Genomic DNA, 19,067 nt, shown 5'->3' with positions numbered 1-19,067 from the left:
TCTCCATAACGATCTCAATCAATAACCAGTTTCTAGGATCGTACGGTGCACATTTACCCCTATTTGACAAAATTTGATGAAACGCAATTAATGATTCTTTTTGTTGGATGGCTTTCTCAAACATATCACAAGTCGAGTTCCATCTTGTTGGACAATCCCAATTTGGCCCCAACCATTGACAATTAGCTTCTACACAAAATTTTTTGTATCTTGAAAATGTTGTATTGTTGCTAAAAACATCTCGTAACATTCTTTTAAAATTGTTTCTTTGCGTTTCGATCACGTTTAACCCATCTTGCACGGCCAAGTTGATAATATGTGCAATGCATCGGCTATGAAAAAACGCTCCATCACAAATAGGTTTATACTTTAATTTTAAATGGCCAACCGCGGCCGTATTGTTGGATGCGTTATCAAACGAAATTGAAAAGATTTTATGTTCAATCTTGTATTGTCGAATGACTTTATCCAAGAGTTTAAAAATATTTCTACCCGTGTGCGGGTAATCAAACAATTGAAACGCAACGGTTCGTTTCATCATTTGCCACGACTCGGGGTCAACCCAATGAGCCGTCACACAAATGTATGAGTCGGGCGAACCATTAGGTACCGACCACACATCCGTTGTTAAGTTTACACCAGTTTGTAAGTTTGAAAAGTATGAAATTAGTTCGGATTTAGCGTTTTTCCATGATTTAAGACAATCTCTTCTAAGGGTCGAACGACTTACGTGTTGGTAGCGTGGTTGAACATACTTTTGCATCATCTCCGTGAATTGAGGGTTGTCGAAGTGGTTGAAAGGAAGTGTTTGTTGAATCACAAAGTTTGAAAACTGTTGACGTACCGCTTCAAGGTCGTACGTAAACACCGTTCCTTGATTCGTCATCTCCGGCTGCGAACTACTTCCCGATTCGTCCTTCAAGGCCTTGCAAAAGGGCCTTTGTACATGCGCTTTTAAAGTGGAGTTTGCATCTTTGCCATAAAACTTCAAACAATGTTTGCATCGAGCTTTTTGGCTACCGTTAGACATTTCGCATAGGTCGAAATGTTGCCAAACATCATGGTTTCGTTTCGTGGGGATGACCCGAACGACCGTTTCTCCCGTGTTCGAGGCACCCATGTTGACGGATGAAGCAGCACTTTGGGAGGCCATGATAATCGACTACGAAATAAGAGCGTATGGAGTGGTAATGTGGTATAATTGAGCGTGAGATAACAAAATAATCGCGTATGAAATAAACGTTTAGAGCGTTTGGAGTTGTATAATCGAGTGTGATCTAACCAATACCCAACCTAAGCTATATATAGATGTTTGTGGGGGTAAAATGGGGAAAAAAAAACGGTCAAAAAATAAAAAAAACGGCTATATGGCCGTTGCCCAACGGGAAAAAACCGGTTTTTAACCGGTTAACCGGTTTTTTTATAACGGTCAAAAACCGGTTTATAAAAAAACCGGTTAACCGGTTTTTTTTAATAACCGGTTATTAAAAAAAACCGGTTTTTAATAACCGGTTATTAAAAAAAACCGGTTTTTTTATAACCGGTTCTAAAACCGGTTTTGGCTCCAAAATGTGTAACCGATATACGAACCGCCGGTTTGTAAACCGGTCAAACCGGTTTACAAAAAACCGGTTTTCTTAAAAACCGGTTTCCGGTTTAAACCGGCAAACCGGTTCGATGACCGGTTTTTTTGACCACCTCTACCCACACCCCTCAGCCTAATAGAAACAAAATGCTTTATAATTATACTGTTGAATGTTTGAATAATTAGTATACAGTTTGGCTGTTTTGTTAAGACTTGTGAGCATAGTTCATTGGCATCTTTATATTTAATTGTGGTCAATGATTATACAATATATGATAATGTTAGTCAATAATGCATGCCCAAAGGCCAAAAGACATTGAAATTTTAGGTAACCTGAATGTGACATACGGATTTGTATAGATTCACTTTAATAATTTTAATGTTACTTCTAAGTTCTAACACCTAAGATTTTAAAGTTTATTTTCTATATAATTATTTATAAGTAATTTAGATTTATTAAAAACATTTTTGATAGATTAAATATAATAAGTTTACAAAATATTTTTCTCAAAAAGTAAAATAAAATAAAAATTATAGAAACAAGATCCTGGATGTGTTTATAATATCTAACCTCACGAAATGAAATGTTACCATTAAATTTCTTTTACTTTATGAGACTCAAGACCCGAACACCGAAAAAGTAACCATGTTTTGAAGCTTGAATTTTCAAAACGATTGAAATGACAAAAATTTTATCATTTTGATCCCCCGACTCTTAGAAGGTTGCTAGTCAAAGCCACCACTCTGGCTTTGACTTGTGAGTGAACGTGAATCTTTTGACTCTACTTTTTGTTAATTAAATGTAATAGAAAAAATAACAAATATTTAAATTATTTATTCCTTATTACAGTTTGGAAATACTCTATTGGATGGCAACTTCTAAACGACAATATTCCATTAGATCATTCCGTATATAATACCTAGACATTTTATGTTTGTTGACCGTTGAAAAAATCAAAATATGGTAAGATGATGGTCAACCAACATGATATCAAGAGACTTGATGTTTCACAGTTCACAAAAGATCATGATTTTAGATGAAACCCGAGACATCTATGTGGAACCATGAACTAGTCTGATCGGTTCATGACTATGATACATAAAATAACTACATATTACAAAATAAAAAAAAAATAGTAAAATTAAATGGTTAGGTCAATTTACATAGATGGTTTCTACCTCCAAGTTCCAAGTTTCAGTTTGTGCCGGACCATTACTCTGTAAACTAAACCGGCTGACTTGCTTCGATTTTAATGATTTATTATGGTAGATAATGTTTTAAATTTTTCTAAATTTAATCTTTCATCGTATCCTCATTGTAATCTTATTTAGAAACTAAACGTCAATAAGTCCTTAAAGTTGTTTTGTTGTTTTAGTAACGTTATAACTTCATTAAAACATAGATACAAAATTTTTTTTATCAATACATTGTTTTTTTTAAACAAGAGAAACCAATATAACTTTAGATAATATAGATAAAATGTATTTTTGCAATTGGCCACCCTCTAGTCCAATGGTATGGGGGTAACGGTTTTCCAACAATGGTGAGTTTTTTCCTTGATGGTGCTCTAGGATGAATTAGACCAAGACTGTCAAAATCAATATCAACGGTTGACATCTCATCTCAAAAAAAATCACAGAAATAGACAGATATTGGTGATAGTTTCAAACGCTATTAAAAAAGAAAAGATAAAAAGTATTTTTAACTAGACAAAATATAACTAAATCATTAAACTAAGAATAAAATCTATACTTTATGATGTATGTCGGTCCCTCCGTACACCTAAACGGCTACATGAGTACTAAAGATACAACTCTCAAATCTCAAGTCCTTCGTTAATCAATCAACCAAACAACTAACGCCGTTAGTTTACTTTACTTGACAAGGACGCTTCAAACTGGGGTTTTACTATTTAGTTATATTGGAATGGAATGGAATGGAATGGAATGGAATGGAATACCTAGACATCTTACAAAAGTTGTGCCTTTAATGTTTGTAACAAGTAATCGAGAGTCATATATTTTCTTTAGAGTTAGTGGCCACGGTCGAAGCTTTATGGCGGCCTGGAGCCCCCCCCCCCCCGCGTTTTCCCGTTTTTTGCTCAGTCGTGTAACTTTTACCCGCTTTATGGCGGCCTGGACCCCAGCTCCACTGTGTTTTTGTCCAACCTTCACCACTGAATTTAGCTGTGGTAAAAGTCGTAACGAATAACGTAATGAAGCTTAACCCCAACTCGTTTCAAGTGTTATATTAAAGTTTGAATTTAGCTGGTACTTGAAAAACCGGGACCAACGGATATGTTAGATTTGTTTGTTTGTAATTGTATGAACATTTTAAGGATTCTTAGTTTGCCATGATATTTCAAAACTATTGGTAAAGAATGCTTTGTGGAGGTAAAAACATCAAATTACACTTATAATTTAACCATGTTAGCACATATTATATGAAGGGGTTGAAAGCCTGTTACATATTGTTAAAGGAGTAGATTAGCTAGAAGTAGTTACAAGTTAGCAATCTAGTTAGATTAACATTTGTAATTTCCAAGTTACTTTTATAGATCAAAGTGTTTAAATCCTATTATGAGATTTCAAAATCTCTATTGTAATCATGTTCGTCTATTACATATGTGAGGTTCATCGATAGTAACCATTAACTATTCTCAATGTTAATGCCAAAGCTTTCATACACACGCGTAAGGTATGTTGACCCTAATTCTAAAGGGTAATAAGCATATTGAGGTTCGTTAATCTCAATTGTGATCGGTCAAAGTCTTTAAACACGTATTTAGTTCATTGGTCTTATTTATGAATGTCAAAGCCTTTGAACACATATATGCGTCGTTGATCTCAACTTATCCTATGTGAATTATAACAAGCATTCGTGAATGACATTATCATGCCAAAGTTCTTACACATGCGCCCACACTAATATTAAATGGTAAAATCAACTTTGGACTCAATGGATCATATTCACTTTAACTTTTAAGAGAAAGAAGTTAACGGGTATGTTCAAAGTCGAATGTGTAATCGACCACCAAGATGCTCAACTTCATTTCGTAATTTCTACTCCTGTTTGTTTGCAAAATCTTTCTCCGAACACTTTTATTTACTTCTTACATATCAATATTCAAAAAATATTTTCACTCATAGTCTTTAGTGATTTCATTAATCCAATTTCAATCTATGAAGTAAGGGAAATTCAAGAGCCTTCAAGCACATCACAAAATTGCCTCTTAACTCTTATGATGTTCTCATGTGCCTACTAACCAGAGAGGATCGAGTATACAGTAATTTGTCTTTTATATGTAGAAGTTAGCTGTGATTAGTTCCTTCTGAAGGAGGCGCAACCATGAACTCTCAGGTTTAAGGAGAAGTTAATAGTGACGAAAATCTTGATCGATAACAAAGGAGTGCTCGTGTGGTGATGATGTTAACCTTCATCAAACCACTATATCTTGTATTTGTGTTGTGATGCCTTTATATTACCTATCTTTAATATAATTTCCTAGTATTTCCATAACTTGTCTTCACAAGCGTTGTACAACTAGAATAAAAAATGTACTTATTCATCCCTCTAAGATTTTGTATCCGATACGCGTTCAATTTAAAATGTTCACCTGTATTCTGAATAAAACACACCTAAAGACTTTTATTCATTAATCATGATGTTTGTATCCTATTGTGTTTTAAACATCACTTATCGAGAAATCAATGATTGTGTCAGTTCGTCAAGAATAAAAAACGCTTACCAAGTGATCATTACGTACTAATTCTACCATCTGTCATGACACAATTGCTTCCAAAAGAACGGACATCTAAGGGTTTATAACTAGTATAGACACTAAACATCACCACATAAGAAAATTATGAGAACACTATCTCCCCGTATCTCCAATAGATAGTTATTTAACCAATCATCTATCCTTTATGTCTAAGCATACCTCAAATTAAATATAATCATGTGACATGATGAAAGTGGTACCCAACCCATTATTAATTTTGAGACTTATTTTTTGTTCATGTTATCTTTATAAACCATAAGCATTATTGTTTTGAGTTTCAATATTTATGTTACAATATGACAACACTTACAAATAAAGACAAAGCCTAGGACGACGGTGCAGGGGGGCAAGGTTTGGGTGGCTGGGGCCATCAAAAGCAAAAGGTTTGTTAAGTGTGATTTTAGTTTCATATCTTAAATTCCCAATATCTATTTTTTAATTATTTCCATGCTAATGATCATAAAAAGCTTTGCAATTACTCTACTTAAGGAAAAGTTTAGTTTGTCATTTTTCCCCAACAAGAATCAATCTCATTGATTTCCTTTTGTTTTATATACCTTTGTAAAATCTAATTCCAATTGGAGACTTTTATAAAACAAAGCATAAAAATGCATTAATTTTCTAGAAATCAGACAAATCAGAACAAAAACTTTGACTAAGATTAGACATGTTGAGTCACACTAACTCAAACTTATTATTACTAATTTGAGTTTAAATTAGTATTGTCGCAACTTAAACTCGTTTGTTAAACATAATCAATTTTTTGAAAAATTATTAAAATAGACATTTTCACTTAGCGTTTCATACTTTTATGGTAATGTTAAAACAAATTCACGCATATAACGATGAAATACGCAAATCCTTTGTCGCGTAACCCTAATTATTTTCATTCTATACAAGAATAACAAAGCCATAAATAACATTACACACACCAATATATCTTTGACTGAAGATCACTCTTCACTTAGTTTATGTTAGTTTTAATTTAAAGGAAGCATAATAAAGAAATAGACAGTCATTCAGTCTAAATCGAATAAATAAATTTAAAACACTATAAAACAACTATAGGTGTAAACTAGCTAGGCAAGCTCTACTAAGCTCGGGCTTAACTTGTTTAATTTACAGAGAACTCGAGCTCGCCTTGTTTAATGCTATATTTTTCAATCTCGATCTCAGCTCGTGACTAGCTTTTCAAGCTTGAGCCCTACACGAGTTCGGCTCGACCATTATTTATAAATTAATTAACGTATATTTATGTATGTTGTTTAATTACACTTTTATTTATAACATTATATATATTATTTAATTATAGTTATCATAACTTTTTATATGTTACAATAAGTATCAAATAAGTAAACTGTAAATATATTTTAAAAATTTATATAAGTAACATGCTTCTAAGCTAACTCGAGCTCTATAACTGAAGCTCAAACTCATTTATTAAACACTAGGTTATAAACCCGTGTATTACCCGGGTTTGAAAATATAAATCTCATTCACTATCTTATTAAATGATTCTGGTTCTTCAAGTTGCAAAAATTGTGTACAAAAAACACATCAAAACTCTTGAAAAGTCACAAGAGCTGATAAATGTAAAATTCTTCTAGTTTCAACATATCTTGCTATTGAACTAACGGTTGTAAGTGTTTCTATCGGAAAGAAATTACCAAAGGATTTAAATTGAGGTAATGATATTAAATTATTAACCATCCATAACCAACAATAAATAAACTTGTGTGGCTTACTTCATGTTTTTCTTCTAATAACGTTATAGGCATTTTATCACAATTTTTGGTAATATCGGCAAAGATAGTTACGTCGCCATACTAGAGGCTGCCACGTGTCCGCTGACTCATCAAGGTCCATCACGATACGCGATGACAGTGCAAAGTGCGCCATCAAAGCGCCACATTGCGCCCAACGCCCTTCGCCCGAGCCTATGCGCTTGCGCGTCGGGTGCTTCGCACCCTCCGCTAGGACCACTGGTGCATGCTAGGCATATAAGAATATTATAATGGAAAATCTCTTTCTTATAAAGAGCTTTCATTTCTTTACCACTTTCCATGTGGAATGGGTTTTAATTACCTTATTTATACCCATGTGGTATGCTTCCACTTTCTTATATCTTTCAATGTGGGATGGAATTTCCTTATTTCATATCCTTAACATAAGATAACTTTATTCATGGAATATTTTTATTTCCTTATAGAATGGTTTTATTTTCTTTATTTGAATTTTCTCATTCCTTATTAGAGAATAATTTGATCCTTCAACTTTACTAAGTTTGTCAAATTTGAATCGAAATTTTTTGAATGTTACATCATCCGAAACAGATTTTGAGTTTTAAACCGGCTTATACACCTCAATTAAAACCCGTATAAATTTTTATTAATTGTTTTCTTTTAATATTCTATATTTTAAATCTTGATGTAACTACATTTATAATCACTCACTCACTCACTCACTCACTCACTCAATTCCTATATATACACTTCCCCATTTCTAATAATATTATTAACCTATCCCACACTCTCTTCACTAGCCTTAGCTACTTCCACCAGGTTCACTCCCCCAACAAAATCTGTCAGAAAAGATAACGAATTTCCACTTTCCCATTTTACCCTTCCTCCACCATGATCACCGGCCATGACTTCTACAACGTCATGTCCGCCATGGTCCCGTTATACGTCGCCATGATCCTCGCCTACGGCAGCGTCCGCTGGTGGAAGATATTCACACCGGACCAATGCTCCGGCATCAACCGCTTCGTAGCGATATTCGCCGTCCCGCTTCTCTCGTTTCACTTCATTTCATTAAACAACCCGTACGAGATGAACTTCCGGTTCATCGCAGCGGATACGCTCCAGAAAATCATTATCCTGGTGACCCTCGCCCTGTGGGCGAACTTCACCAGGAACGGGTGTTTGGAATGGGCGATAACAATATTCTCGTTATCGACCCTACCAAACACCCTTGTCATGGGGATCCCGCTGTTAATCGCCATGTATGGCGATTACTCGGGATCCCTCATGGTACAAGTGGTGGTGATGCAGTGTATTATTTGGTACACGCTTTTGTTGTTTTTATTCGAGTACCGTGGTGCTAAAATGCTTATTATGGAGCAGTTTCCCGAAACTGCTGCTTCAATTGTCTCATTCAAAGTTGAATCAGATGTTGTCTCTCTTGACGGACACGATTTTCTCGAAACGGATGCGGAAATCGGTGTTGATGGGAAGTTACATGTGACGGTTAGAAAGTCGAACGCCTCGAGGCGTTCGCTAGGGTTTGGGTCGACTCCGCGCCCGTCGAATTTGACTGGCGCGGAGATTTATAGTGTTAGCTCGTCTAGGAATCCGACCCCGCGCGGGTCGAATTTTAATCATAATGACTTTTATAACATGATGGGGTTTCCGGGTGGTCGGTTGTCGAATTTTGGTCCTGCGGACGCGTATTCGGTCCAGTCGTCACGTGGACCGACTCCGCGTCCGTCGAATTTCGAAGAGAGTACCGCTCCGGGACCGTTGAACTCCCAAAAGTTTGGTTATTATCCACCTGCTCAGACCACGCCTGCTAGTTACCCTGCGCCTAATCCTGATATCGCTTCGACCGGTACTAAGACTAGTAAAGGTGTTCAACAAGTGCAAGCTCAACAAAATGGAGCTCAAGTTAAACCTAATCACGACGCGAAGGAGCTTCATATGTTTGTGTGGAGCTCCAACACGTCGCCAGTTTCTGAAACTGGCGGCCTCCAAGTATTTGGGGGTAATGATTTCGGAGTGAGTGCGGATCGAGATCCGCAAGATGCCAAGGAAATTAGAATGATGGTTTCCTCTGATCATAACCAAAATGGTGAAAGTAAAGGTAGAAATAATAAATAACCTCATATTTGGTCATATGTCATGTCAGGTTTTAAAGTTTCTATATATATCTAGTTCTGATGTATTGAAACTATAATATATCAATACAGCAGAACTAGATACTTAAAAACAAAAAAGTAAGCTAGAAACTTTAAAACCTAACTTGACGGGTTTTACATAATTATATACTTATGTACAATTAAAATTATTTTTGGTGTAGATGTGACGGAAATGAGGCAAGAAGGTTTTAACTTTGCGGAAGAAGAGAAGGGTCAAGTCGGGTTGAACAAACTGGGTTCGAATTCTACGGCGGAGATCCACCCAAAGGGCGTTCCAATGGATGATAATGGTGCGGGAAAACAGATGCCGCCGGCTAGTGTGATGACCCGATTGATATTGATTATGGTTTGGAGGAAACTGATCCGGAACCCGAATACATACTCGAGTCTCATTGGTTTAATTTGGTCTCTCGTGTCGTTCAGGTAATCCCACACGTGAACTCATCGCCTCCTTTTTTATAGGGACACCATACTACTAGACCACTCGATCACGAGTGATTTTTTAGCAGGCGTGTTTGTGTTCTTAAAATAAGTAAATATAAATAATATTAAGATTAAAAGTTAATATCTATTAATTTATTTATTTTTATAATATAATTTGTTATTACAGGTGGCATTTGGCAATGCCAATAATAATTAAAAAGTCTATTTCAATACTCTCGGATGCTGGTCTTGGAATGGCAATGTTTAGCTTAGGTAACTTTTAAGTTTTAATTAAAATTAAATGTTCTTTAATTTTTTGTATTTTTAATCACTTATATTTATTAATAAGTTTAATTGGTATGTTATTATGAAGGTTTGTTTATGGCACTTCAACCGAAAATAATAGCATGTGGGAATTCAGCGGCTTCATTTGCAATGGGGGTTCGGTTTATTACGGGACCAGTAGTAATGGCAGCGGCTTCAATCGCCGTCGGTCTACGTGGCACTCTCCTCCATGTCGCTATCGTACAGGTAACCAACAACTCTTTACCTACATTTTATTATCATTTATTATGTTGATAATTAACGATTTTTTTTATTCATATGGTTGATTTACAGGCTGCACTGCCACAAGGAATTGTACCCTTTGTTTTTGCGAAGGAATACAATGTTCATCCCGCAATTCTTAGTACTGCGTAAGTATTGTTCTTTTTTTTAATCATAATTAGTTTTTAGGTTAATTAATTAAGTGTTAGGGAAATTAAAAATTTCACGATTTAGAATTTAGAAAAAAACATTCCTTATAAATTTAATACTAAGGTGACATGCACGTGTATGAACACGTAGCGAATATAATAAATAATGGTTGCATTAGTCAATATTAATTGATAATGTAACATTGTGTCGTAATCTAGTTAGCGTAAAGGTCTCAATCTCTACTTTGAACATGTAATTATCGATGATTTAAAGTTTATTTAAAGGTTTTTATAAATTTGTTAGAAATTTAATACTAAGGTGACATGCACATGTATGAACACGTAACGAATATAATTAATAATGTTTACATAAGGTCATAAGTCAATATTAACTGATAGTGTAAAGCTGTGTCGTAATCTAGTTACTTAGCGTAATGGTCTCAATCTCTACTTTGAACGTGTAACTATCGATGACTTTAAAGTTTATTTAAAGGTTTTTTATAAAATACTTCAGGGTTATTTTCGGGATGTTGATCGCTCTACCCATTACTCTAGTCTACTACATCATTCTCGGATTGTGAAGATTAAGGAAGGAAGATATGTTTTTAAGGTTGAAGAGATTTCCAAGACACTTGGAATATGAATTTTTTGACTAGATTTAATCCTTGATGTAAGGATCATGCTTCCTCAATTCATCTCCCAATGTTGTATCTTTTAATATGTTGATTTTCAAGAAAATGAGGATAATAATGAAGAAGAAAGGAGGCAAATATGAGGAGAAAAAGGGAGAGTTTAATCTTCTTATTTTCCCTTTATTTTGGGGAAAAAGAAACATGTTAATGATATGTTAGTGAAAAGTTTAGGATTTGATCTATATTAAGGTTAATGTTTTCATACGCTAGTGTTTGTTTGCTTTTTTATGGATATGGATATCCCTCTTGGTGTAATTATTTAAGGGTTTTAATTAAGTGACTATTATTAACAATCTAGATGGAAAATGTGCACCTTCATCGCCTAATCAATTTTAAATGGATTGAGAATGGTTGAGTCGCCTGATCGTGTTTTAAATACAATGTTGTGTACTTTTACTTAAGCATGCAAAATTAACTGAACTTTCAGTGAATAGTTTGTGAGTCTCGTTCAACATGAAGTTTGTTTATATTTTGCTTAATTACTTAACAAACGAACACGTAAATTTCGTTATATGCTTGCTCGTTTACATTCATTTATGTTCGTAAGTTTACATTTCTTTAAGTTTGTTCGTAAATGTATTCATTTATAGTTTCTTGTCCTGTTACGTCTTTAATTATGAATTTTTCAGCCTAAATATTATTCTTCATGTTACTTTTTGCTAGTTTTAGCTTAGTATTTTTCGATTGTTTATGTTCATGAACCGTGTATTTATAATGTTAATGAATGAACATAATTGTTCGTTTTCTTAACGTGTAAACAGAGACATGCTCTCTTCGTATTCGTTTGTTTGGTTAAATTTAAGTTAATGAATGCGAACATACTCCCTTCGTATTCGTTCGATTTGTTTACAAGCTTACTTTTACCCACGTTCTAACTAATCTGGTGTTACTTAAAATAGGTTAGGTAATGAACATATCTATAAAAAAATATATGCATTGAATATGTCCATTGAAGTATAATATTTTGACCTATAAATCAACCATCCATATGTTGATTTTCTAAAAGGAAGGTTAAAATGTTTTATTTTGTTTCCATTTCGATATTTTATTTAAAGGTAATAATTTTTACCTTTAACTATATATGATGGATTGTCGACTATCTTACTTGTCCTATTAGTGTGAATATAACAAATGGATTCTCATAATCTCATTTGTAAACAGGCTAAAAGATAGTTACTTTAACATAAAGTGGAAACCAACATGCTTTTTTCTACAATATATTTTGATTAATATATTCATTATAGTAATGTTTTTGTTATATATATTTAATTGACTAAAGGGGATTGTTTGTAACATTGAGTAAACACATTTGGAAGATAAAATAAAAGTGAAAGGGACTTTGTGAAAGCAAGGGTGTAGTAAAAGTGATTACTTTGTGGTGGGATTCAAACATTTGGTCCCTTCTTTATATTATAAAAAAGGCATCTTTGCATAATAACATGCACAAAATCAACCAAAAGTTGTTTCAAAGCATGGGGGAATTGAATCATGTGTTAGCCACATAATTAAAAAGAAGGAATCTTTTTATAGGTTACACTTTATATTTCATAAAAAGTTAAATACTTTTTAATCTTAGAGTTGAACAAGAAAACCATAGTTAACATTTGTGTTTATGTTCTTTTAGATCTAGATACATGTATGTTTGATGGTTCATATATGTGCTTAAGATTAGTGGTTATATGTGTGAGTGTGCCTGTGTTGGGTTTGGTTGTGATGGGCGATGGTTGGGGTGGTGGCTACTGGCTAGCGATAAAAACACGAATAACTGAACATGCGAGAATGCATTTTGACAACATTCGTCTTGATCAACGGTCATGGCATGGTTGTAAGTTGTAACCCATCTCCCCTTTATCTAGAGGTGAAAAGTTTAAAGACCGTAATTAAAATAGGTAATGTGATATCTAGAGCTGGGGAATTTACCCATCATTCTAGATTCTCACATTAGTATTATTTAAGGTATGGCATTTCTTGTGAACTCAAGTGACTTGCCAATCATTATACATTTTCCTTTATGAAAACTTAAATCAAAGATTGTAAAAAAGTTTAAAGTGCAAAACACTAAATCTATCACACTCTCATTTATTGAGTTAAGGGTCCATGCTCCACACGACCCATGCTATGGACATGTGGTTGTATTATTGTGTGTGAAAGAGAGGAATAGAGGATCCAACTAAATTTGGGAAGAATGTAACTTGCCAAGGGCCTTTATTTAGATTACTCATAATTGCATTTTTATGTGTCTCGTTCATATTTGTTTTTAGAATGACAACTTCACGAGACCTGAACACTCAATATCTGGAAACACAAAATTTTCTCCAACACTTTGGTATCACTAGATCAAAGCCCTTTACATTCGCGGTTATTTATTTATGATATATATTATTATATAGGATTTGGATTAAATACAAATTAAATGAACATGCTAATTGTGAGAATTAAGTAGAGTAATTATGTAATATGATGTAACTACATAATTACTCTACTTGATTCTCACAATTAACATGTTAATTTAATTTGTACATTAACTTCCTCCTTGTTATATATGCAACATTTGTTGGTTAAGAGGAAAATTTGAAAAAGAATGGAAAGCATAACTGCATAAGGAAAGAAAGGTTTTATGTCATGTGGAGCATTTGATGTCCTTTAGTTCATATCCAAATGTTGATTAAAGTCCTTTATTGATAAATTGGTTTGTACAAGTAAACAATGACTGATGAAAAATGTAATCGAAATGATTTTTTGGTGGAGGGCGATGTGATACGTGACGCCCATACGGATATGCCCTCAGCCGGAAGGCTAACAACAAAAATGATTGATGTGGTGGTTTATAAGTAAAAGAAGTGACCACTTCTTATTTCTGGTTTAGTAAACATATATCAAATCTCTTATTTATCTAGTGTTTCCATTTGGGTTTCATAAATGTTAGTCACAAGTCACAACTAAGCAGAACTAATTGTGAAATCAGCAATATTCGGGATTTCAAAATAGTGTCATCTTACAATCTAATCAATCAACAAAGATTATAAAGAATGTTGGAAACTGTGTTTATGACAAAGATTATAAATAAATTAAGGAAATTGTGATTATAAAAGAATGCAAGATAAAACACAGTTTGTGCTAGATATTGTGACGCGTAACATCCCAAATATAAAGAATGTTGGAAACTGTGTTTATGACAAAGATTATAAATAAATGCAGGAAATTGTGATTATAAAAGAATGCAAGATAAAACACAGTTTGCGCTAGATATTGTGACGCGTAACATCCCAAATATAAAGAATGCTGGAAACTGTGTTTATGACAAAGATTATAAATAAATGCAGGAAATTGTGATTATAAAAGAATGCAAGATAAAACACAGTTTGCGCTAGATATGGTTTCTCAAAAATATTTGGGATGTTACGCGTCACAATATCTAACGCAAATTGTGTCTTATCTGCTTTCACATGTTACTATGTTTGAGTTATTTATGACAAGTTCTTATAAATATAAATAATACTTATAATATACTCAATTTGTTATTAAATAGATACTTTAATTTCCTGCTTCTTTTATTCATTCTTGGTTTACTACTTTACTTTCTCATTCAACACACATTCACATCTACTTTTTGTGTGGTTCACATAAGCCATGCATCTCATGAGTCCCCACAATGGTTACAACTAGACGTGTCAAAACATACATTTCTCACCATTTTGTTGACCAAATTCAGACACCAAAATAGACACATCGCATGCTTCATTTACTCATAGTTTCTCCAATAATTCGTACACTATTTAAATCGTACGAAACGATCACGAACAAAAAAATCCAACAGTTTCATAACCTAAGACGTGGTTAAGGTGTCGAACATGCACATGAGCACATTCGAGTGGCTAAACGAGGCTGGATCTAGCTCGGGTCAATCAAATGGTTGGAATGAGAGCAAGAGACGGGTTGTTTTCGATTTCGGGTGAACTACAGACATTGTGGCATGGGTGGGTGGCCAGGGGTCGAAGGGGACCAGTCTCGTGAAGGATGAGAAAGACAGCTCCTTCAAAGAAACCACTTTGTGTCAATGTCTTCTCTTTAAATTATTAATGTCAATGATAAGATATAAAAGTATTTATAAATAGAGAAACTGGATTTTAATAATCTAAACTAGAACTCATTTAATATACGGAGTAATATGAATTCACACTAATAATTAAACCAGTGTCGAGAACAAACTCACTCGTGTATTAATCATAGATTACGTTTAATTTTTACTAACAAAGTTACGTTTCCTCATCTCACCTATAATTAACAAAATTAAGTGTAAATCTATGGATCGTGCGAGTGCGAATACACTTAACAATGAAAATGAAAGTTCTAAGTGACACCGGTTACATTGTTTGTGTAAATTATTATCGGTTATTGAGTTATAGTTTAATTATTCAAATCCAGTTTGTATTGAACATAAAATATTATGAAAAGTGGATGAATCATATAGAAGTCATTTTATTTATCGAATTTAACGATAAATAAACAAACAAATGTACCTGCTAAATTTAAATTAACTCGTAGAGTAGGAAAAGGGGTATTTAAATTTTTTTCATTTTACTTTCTTGGACAATCATTAAGAAGCCGTGTTTACAACAAAATAGAAGGCAAACGAAAAACAAACAAGAAATTTGTACCCATAATCTTTTTTAAATTAAAAACTAAATCGCTTAAAATTTATATTTATGGATTTGGGGTCGTAACAAACTGTCCATGACCCGTTTAAAAATTAAACGGAACTTTAATTTTTTTAATATTTTAAATACAAAATAAGATATTGTAAATTTTATTATAAAATGAAAAAATAAATGGAGTGGGATAAAGTACGATGGAAAAAAGCAAATGCTTTGTTATCTAGAAAGAGAGATGTATCATAAAACACACCTGCACCGGAAGTTATCTGATTAGAAGTGTCTGGCTCTGCTCACATATTTCTTCTATGGCCCTCTCTTCAATTATTTGCATCAAACCTATAATATGCATATAATTATTATTTTCTTATATTAAAAAAATATTATACTTACAAATATAAGAAGTCGATTTCGAGTAGCTCATGAGCTGTCATCTCATTTACAACCCTATATATACGTGGTGGTTGACGTAATAGAGTTTAGAAAACGAGTGAAGGGCTTTATAATCGTCTTGTGTATCATGTTTTGAAAAAAAAAACATACAAGTGTTTTATGCATCACAATTCATCACTTAGAATTGGTTTAGAATATTTTGTATTAAATGATCACCTCTCTATACAATTATAACGAAAACAAAAAGAACACACTGAACTATTTATTTTCCAATATTGTAAAAACCTAAAATTACAGAAAATAGATGCATAAAATTTTAAAAAATATTGAGCATTAATAAAAATCCAAATGTTGTTTTTTTTTTTTGCAATAATATTACGTCATGTAATAATAGTTCTCACTCTATATATTATAGTTTACCAGTACCACTATATAGTCTAGCTAACATACTCGTTAAGTAAATTGTATATTTCTACTACAGAGTACAGCCTGCAGGCTAGCAGAAGATATGACTAGGCCAAACGGCCCAATTCAAGAGCGGGCCTTGTAAGTTGAGCGCAAAGAAGTGAAGAGCCATATAAGTCCACTAATTAACATTTAATAAAGTATAATTCTTAAGTTAAAATAAATTTTACAGCAAGATGTAGTTAAAGTTAAAGCATTCACATTGGAATCTATATAATCATATTTTCTATATAATATAAAGAAAATAACTAAAACGCCACTATGTTGAAATCTTTGTACCTTGTAATATAGAAAATTAGAGCACACATTAAATTTAGAGGCTTATATTCAATCCTATATATAAAAAAATAATAAAATAAGTGTTTGTAAGTATAATAGAAATAGAATGTTAAATATAGGAGGTTGCTAAAAAGTAAACAAAATTAAAAAAGACTGTGTTTTTAGTTAAATTATGGAGATGAAGATGAAGTCTCCAACGTGAATCTTTCTTATATGGTTAGACTTTGTAGTCTGTAACTCACGTTGGGCATTTCAAGTGTTTTAAATATGGGGTTAGTAACTTCGGATACAATTGCTTTTTTGGTAACCATGAGACCCGTTATTCGAAACTCGTGGGACCCGCCAATACTATTGAAAGCAATAATAAAAATAAGGTAAACTGCAACTTGTGCTAGGCGTGTGATTTTAAGAGGTTATGGTAGGGTACCAGTGACAACAACACTCAAAATGAAACTTCGCTATAGGGAAATAAAAATTTTACGATTGCACCACCTTGAAGGCTCGATTACAAATTTTCGCTTGATTTGATAACCAAAAGAAAAACACAATACTTTATAAATGTAGAACCCATGTACCCCAATGGCATGTTGTTTTCATGAACCTAAAGTGTACATGCATCACCAATCCTCGTCCTATTACATGATTAAATGGAACATCATGTCATTCACGGATGCTACTTTCATGACCATATAGGCATATATCATTATATCATCCCTTCATATATATATATATATATATAGGATCAGAATCATAAGAGAACCTTTTTGAAATTGAGAACTATGAGAACCATTTTGGACCACAAAAAACCCTAAAATAAAAAAAAAACACAAAAATCAAAAAAGTATAAAAACCAAAACTCTTATTTTATCATCCCGGTTTCATAAAAAAATAAAAAAACTCGGTTTAGCTAAATTATATACACATATGTATAATATATACATATATGTATATTTACATGTTTTTTTTGTACACATGTGTATAATTTAAGATAAATGATATTGTACATATGTGTATATTACGTAACTAAAGATTATATAAAATTATACATATGTGTATAATACGACGTTTTTTTTTTGTTTTTTTTTTGTATTTTTTTTATTGAAACCGGAATGAAATATAAGAATTTTGGTTTTTTTTACTTTTTAAAAATTTTTATTATATTTTGTTTTATGATTTTTTTAAAGGTGTTTTTAGTGGTCCAAAATGGTTCTCAAACTTCTCAATTTGCAAAATGTTCTCTTAGGATCCTTACCCTATATATATATATATATATATAGGGTGGGATCTAGAGAGAACTAGAGAACTAGTAAATAATTATTTTTAACTATTTTAAAAAAAATTATTTTGTGATTTTTTTTCTTTCCTCATTCTAATAAGATGATATTGATACTAAAAAAAAAACTTGTCGGTTTAGTACTATAGTGCATATGTGCACTAATGTCTATTGCATATATACAATAGTGTTTTATTACATATAATACAACACAATTGCATTATCCAATACACACTATTGAATATATGCAAATACGAAACTAATAATTGTATGCAAAACACATTATCGCATATATGTAATACAACACTAATGCACATATGCACTATATCGATTTTTTTTAATTTTGTATATAATATAACACTATTGCAAATAAACAATACAAACACTATATATGTTATTAAACACTATTTCAAATATCAAAATGCACACTATTGCACATATGCATTATAAAAAAAGTCGGTGTATTGCATATATGTATTACTCGTTAATTTTTTTTGTGGTGAAAAATAACAGCATATAAGAAAGATGAAAGAAAAAAAATTTTAAAAATATTTTTTTTAATTAAATTAAAAATACTTCATTATCAGTTCTCTAATTCTCTCCATAAAATGGAGTTCTCTCATGATCCTCTCCATATATACATATATATATATATATTGATATATATACAGGCATTAATGAATTTGACTATATATTTGGATTTTTCGACCTTGCAATATAAGATATAAATGCATATGGCCGTAGACTCAGTTAGATGGACATACTTGCTATGCCACTAGTTATGTATTCAATATTTTTATATAAAATTAATTGTAAGAAAACAAAAGATTGTAAAGAGAACTAGAGAAGTCATACATCTAGTATCATAATAATTAGTAGTAATAAAAACATAGTTAATAATTGATTATGGAG

The 19,067-nt window shown here is 32.6% G+C and overlaps 1 protein-coding gene across 1 annotated transcript; it reads left to right on the top strand.

Moving 5' to 3' along the window:
* The first annotated feature begins 7,876 nt into the window (after nt 1–7,876).
* Nucleotides 7,877–11,297, top strand: LOC143631094 (auxin efflux carrier component 3-like). Its single transcript, XM_077099949.1, has 6 exons — nt 7,877–9,228; nt 9,445–9,706; nt 9,894–9,979; nt 10,080–10,237; nt 10,325–10,401; nt 10,916–11,297. Exons 1-6 carry the CDS (start codon nt 8,001–8,003, stop codon nt 10,980–10,982), a joined length of 1,878 nt encoding a protein of 625 aa, XP_076956064.1. The 5' UTR covers nt 7,877–8,000; the 3' UTR covers nt 10,983–11,297.
* Nucleotides 11,298–19,067: the final 7,770 nt, after the last annotated feature.

This window comes from Bidens hawaiensis, unplaced genomic scaffold (assembly GCF_021521415.1).
Source record: "Bidens hawaiensis isolate Kalapana, Puna unplaced genomic scaffold, B.hawaiensis_p1.1 tig00005935_1, whole genome shotgun sequence".
NCBI lineage: Eukaryota > Viridiplantae > Streptophyta > Magnoliopsida > Asterales > Asteraceae > Bidens > Bidens hawaiensis.
This window is presented reverse-complemented; position numbering and strand designations above follow the sequence as displayed.